The sequence below is a fragment of the Stegastes partitus genome, unplaced genomic scaffold (assembly GCF_000690725.1).
Source record: "Stegastes partitus isolate 25-593 unplaced genomic scaffold, Stegastes_partitus-1.0.2 Scaffold945, whole genome shotgun sequence".
NCBI classification, from domain to species: domain Eukaryota; kingdom Metazoa; phylum Chordata; class Actinopteri; family Pomacentridae; genus Stegastes; species Stegastes partitus.
In genome coordinates, this window is record NW_007578676.1 from 113,725 (window position 1) to 119,237 (window position 5,513).

The following is a 5,513-nucleotide window of genomic DNA, read 5'->3' on the forward strand; positions in this document are numbered from 1 at the left end:
AGGGTCGATTATCGGGTCACGGCTGCATAAACACGAGTTGCTGTAGTTGTGAGGTTTGTGCATATTTAATCACTAATTTATCAATCAGTCATTTAGACCCTGTTTACAGACTTCTGAGATCCTGGAATAGTTTCTGCAGTCCTGTAGAAGTTCTATGTGTTCAGGTTTGTATTTTGATTGATTATTATTTTGTGTGTGCAGGTTGTGAGGAATCATGATCTCGTGGGTCAGGTGAGCCTCGATCAGCTGCACGCACAAGCTGGTGGGATGTCAGGAAACGAAGAGGAGTCCTCGTCTAACGTGGAGGATTCCAACAATGACAGCGACGGCGTGGAAGCCAAAGAGTTTGTCCCAGTCTTAGATGAAACGAAGAACCCAACAGAAAATACCATCAGGGGGGAAATTACACTCCAGGAAGCAAAGCAGAAGGAAGGCTGGAATGGAGATGACGAAACCTCTGGCAAGAGTCCTCAGCATGAAAAACCAAACACTACCGTCCTGAAGAAGCATGAACAGGACCCACAGAAACCAGTAGTGGTAGACACTGCAGGCAGAAATACAGAAATAAATGTCTGGGGAGGGAGCGATGGTCCAGAGGAACCAAGAGAGAAGGAGAACCAAGCCCAACCCGGACTAAGAGACGGTGAAGCCGGGAGCGTCTCGCCGGAGCAGAAGGAGAAAGCAGCAGAGAGGAGCTCAACAACGTACTTCCAAACCCCTGAGAAAACACCGGCCCACATGCTGCACATGAAGCCGTTTAGGAACAGAACCCTGGACATGGAGGCAAAGGCGGAGAAGGACGTCCTGCAGACGGACGACGGTGGCGGCTTCTGCAAAGTTCACAAGACGACAAGTCGAGATGGAGCCGACGGGACGGAGCAGAACGGTGAGGCTAAAGGCGGTGATGATGATCTCAGTGAGTTACCGTTACTAGACGAAGAAGGCAGCACAGCTCTGGTCCAGAACCCAGAACATCAAGTAGATACACAGACAGCTTCAGCCTCTGCAAAGATCAACCCAGCACAGGCTAAAAACACTCGAGAGAGCTTCACCGTCGAAAAGCATCTGCTCACCCTGTCGCCCAACTGTGCACAGCTTCTGCTAAGCCATACGGACAGTTTAGGAGCCACGAACTGCAAACAGGAAAAAATGGACCGTTTGAAAAACTGCGAGGAGGCGACGGAGCACTACGGAGAGATGCCAGTCCTAGAGAATGAATACCTGAAGCACGGAAGGCCTGGACGCTGCGAGGAACAAGAAGAGACTGATCATCTGAACCAGGAGGAGGACAAAGGATCTGAGACGATCGCAGAAGAAGATGAGAAGCAATGCGAAGATCTGGACGGTCCACACGAGCACGAAGGTAAGAATCTCAGCTGGTCACACAGGATCTGAATGACCAGAAGTCCAGAAGAAAACCTGCATTCAGAAGAGATACAGACACATGCATTAGTTTAGTGCGTGATCTGGCAAACAGAACCCAGATTAGAAAACATGTGAGACTTGCTTTGTGTCTCAGAAAGAGACAATCTGAAGAAATGCAAACAGCATCACACGTTGATGAAGTAGGACAATGTGAGATAACCTGGACTGTATGTCAGGCTGAAGGCAGGTTCACCTGGACAGGTAACCAGTCTNGATGGATGGATCAGAACAGAACATGGGTTTACTGATCCTCAGCTGTGCTTTGGAGACACATAAAGTCTGCAGAACATTCACTGACTTTGTGTGTTTTTCTGAATTTGTCATTAGAGCATCATTTGTGACATCAAACACTTGTTGTATTTCTGTCTCTAACTTCTTCTGCCTCCTTCAGGAAAACCCTGGAGCGGCACATAGAAACAGGCCACTCTAGCTGCCCGTCAGAACCTCCTCATCAGATGGACCTGCGCTGCCCGTTCTGCCTCTACCAGACCAAGAACAAGAACAACATGATCGATCACATCGTCTTGCATCGCGGTGGGTTGGACGCTCTGCAGGATCCAGAGCTCCGTCCCCTCATCCCTTCACCTGAAGTGACCCTCGCTCTTCTTGTTTCTTGCTTTCAGAGGAACGCGTCGTGCCGATAGAGGTGCGGCGCTCAAAGCTGTCACATTACCTTCGAGGCGTCGTCTTCCGCTGCCATAAATGCACTTTCACGAGCGGCAGCGCCGACAGCCTGCGTCTGCACATGACGAGGCACGATGACATCAAACCCTACAAGTGCCGGCTGTGCTACTTCGACTGCACTCGGCTGGGCGACTTGGAGGAACACCTGAGCGATAAGCATCAGGTGAGGACTGGTCTCTGGGCCCTTCTGTGCATCACTGGAATTCCTTTGTGCCTGAAGAAACGGTCGATTATTCACTTTGAGCACATTCTGATCATGTAAAGAGGACCGGGCGCATTCTGGTCATGACTGAAGATCAGGACAAAGAAAAGTTTAAAGAATTATGGCAGCGTTTAGGATGAGATCTTTAATCCTGTTTTGTTCAACTTCTCCAAATTTATTTAGCAGACTTTTTCAAACACAAGCCTCCTTACTCTTATTACTGCTGCTAAGTTTATCTTTACGTTTGTGGGAACTTTGGGAACTCGTCCTTCTCGTTCTTGTTGTTCTCAGAGAGCACAGACGGTAACGTAAGCAGAGACTCTTGAAGGTCAGACCTCTGAACAGGCTGTGGTCTATGAACGCCGTCCAGCTGTAAATAAGATGAGATTTATCCACTTTGTTAAAGAACACGGAGACGAGTGTCGGTTCCCTCTGATTATTTGACTAATTCTCTAGTTTTTCTTCTGCCTGATCAACCCAGCAGTAAGTTAAATGACTTAGTGACGCTGGTGTTATTGAACCTGCTGCTATCTGCGTCTCTACCAAACAGAAGTGTTTTAGTCGACCGTTAACAGGCTTTCAGAAAACGGCACCGGGTCCGTTTGTTTTTGACCGATGTGGCCTCGTCGAGGGGAGGAGGTGACAGATTAGGAGCTCAGAGAGTGTTTGAAGGCTCTCTGGTTGACATGTTGAACCCTTTGCTTGAGGGTGTAGCTTAGAAAGCTCCGTTCTGAGGCAGTAACCGTGTGTGATGTCACGTTGTACTGACCCGCTCAGACAAGCCTCACACCTTCCCGACTTCTGCCGTAATTCAGCGGCGACAGGTTCGGTGCTTTATGACATGCAGGCCTGGAACTCAGTGACTACGATGCTTAAAGTCACCGTGTTAATAAANCAGGAAGATCCCGAGACACCTGCAGCCCCATTTTGTTTCAAATAAAGTCAAACTGCAGCACCTGTCATTAATGCTCCTGCTGCGTTTCAGACATGCTAATGCTAAAGGCTGTCTGTGAAGGTTCTCAGTCATCCAGGTCAGGGTTAGAAACACCTGAAACCTGCAGGACAGAAGCTCACGAGGACTGGAGCTGGAGATTCCTGTCGTGGATTAATCGGAGCAGCTGCCTGAGTTCCTTGAAGACGTTCCACCTTCATCCAGGAGGCTTCATCAGCTCTGACTGACTGGTTGGGAGTTCCTGATATCCTGAAGGAGACATGAACACCTGAGTTTAGGTTTCAGTTGGTGGTTTGTTGCTCCTCCTTAGTGCTCCTCCTGACACAGTGGGCTTCATTAATGCTGAAGGAGGAAAACTTCTCTGTTGGCTGTACTTTCAGGACTAAATTCTTAATCTTACTCATGTCTACTGCCTGCAGGAAACTATAAAATGCACTAAATGTAACATTTACACAAAACGCACCGGCTACTGATTTGGTACCGAGCTAGCTTAGTAGCTATGCTAGTTTAGCGTGCTATCGCTAACTAAGTTACCACATAGTCTATGAAAGCGGGTATTTAAACGCTGGTGTGGGTAGATAAGTTATGATTCCTGTCACAAAGCAAACGTTTAAGATCACAAAAACACACTTGAAGATAAAACTAGGCACTGATTTAAATGCAGAAAGCAACGTTTTGCTATTAGCCGCATTATTTAACTCAGGAATCTTTACATACACGAAGATGTTTGCGTTAAAAGCAAAGGAAATATGCGCAGAAAAATGTGCGCAGTAGGAATGTCGTAAAGATAAATAATTAAAAAAAACAATCAAAATTACAAAATAATTTAAAAAATAATTTAAAAACCAACAACATACATAAATGAATGAATTAATTAAAAAAATATTTTAAAATAAGTCGATAAATAAATGAAAAAAAATATATATATAATAAATTAGCAATTATTTTTGTTATTTATTTTTATAATTTTACTTTATTAGCCTTTTCTTTTATGGATTCGTTTTAGATTAATATTGCTTTATGCTGCCACATTATTTATTTTTCATTTTATTTATTCTTCTTTTTATTTCCACTTTTATTTTATTAATCTTTTATTGATTTATTCTTGTAATTTAACACTCACTACTCCACAGCTTCCACACTCTGGATCTAAAAAAAAAACCCCAAAAAAACAAAACAAAACAGCGAAACCTCGCAGAAGGCGAAAATCCGAGCTTTCGAGGGTCACCTGAANGATGGATGGATGTTTCTGGACTGTGGGAGGAACCCAGAGAGTGTCCTTGAACCGGCGACCTTCTAGCTGTGAGGCCACGGTGCTGACCACTGCTCCACCTGGCAGCCCGGTGTCAGCACCACGACACAAAAACCAGCAGAGGCATTAAATCAGAACCTATTTATTTGTTATTTATATGATGATAGCGGTCCTGGTTGCAGCCTTAGATCTAAGTCGACCTCTCCTGTGTTTCAGGCGCCCTGACCGCCGTGGACGGAGCTGCTGAAGTCCAGCGTTCGTCGCTCTCCGAGGACAAACCGTTCACTTGTCAGTTTTGTGGCCGGAACCTCCTGAGCAGCTCTGAACTGAAGCGTCACGTCATGCGCCACGGGATGTGACGTCTTTGTTCACGTCGCGGACGGTCGAAGCAGCTTCCAGCTACCTTTTCTTTCCATTAACTGTTCACTATGTTAACTAACTGTGTTGCTGAACGACGTGGTTACAGACATTTTTTTTTTATGTTTTGTAGATTTTAAAATGCTTTACTAATGAAATGTTTTTATGGTACAGCTGTTATACATAGAGCTGAAATTAGCCAGATCCCGTGAATAAAGCCTCTAAACCGAGATGATGACTGTTATGTGTGGCACATTGTAAGTAAGATCTTATTTAGATTTGTTCTGTTTCAAAACACTGATGATGTCCATGAGTATTTATCACGTGGACGGTTTTTGTTTTTTAATCCCTGTAGTTTGTGAAGGGAGTTACTGTAAAACATGCCGACATCTTTACACTGTGAACTGTTGTAACATTAAGACTTTCATCACTTGTGTTAAATACCGAGAACTGGACAAACCTCAGTACCGCCAATGGTGGAAAATGCTTGTGCTGCCTTCAGGTGCTGTTGGGCATTTGAATGTAACCCCTTGTGTACTTTACAACTCAAGTACAGTAATAATGGTATTTACTTTGATATCTGTGTCAACAATAAACTTTTGTTTACGTTTTAAGCTTTTGGTCATTTTGTTCCATCCATC

The 5,513-nt window shown here is 44.9% G+C and overlaps 1 protein-coding gene across 1 annotated transcript in view; it reads left to right on the forward strand.

Annotated features, from left to right (window-relative positions):
• LOC103366437 (zinc finger protein 462-like) overlaps window positions 1-4,874 on the forward strand; it is a 19,642-nt gene extending 14,768 nt beyond the window's left edge. The window contains exons 8-10 of the mRNA XM_008294165.1: window positions 1,817-1,959; window positions 2,049-2,282; window positions 4,732-4,874. Of these exons, the coding sequence (XP_008292387.1) occupies window positions 1,817-1,959; window positions 2,049-2,282; window positions 4,732-4,874 (520 nt within the window). The remainder of the gene's footprint in view (window positions 1-1,816; window positions 1,960-2,048; window positions 2,283-4,731) is intronic.
• Window positions 4,875-5,513: the final 639 nt, after the last annotated feature.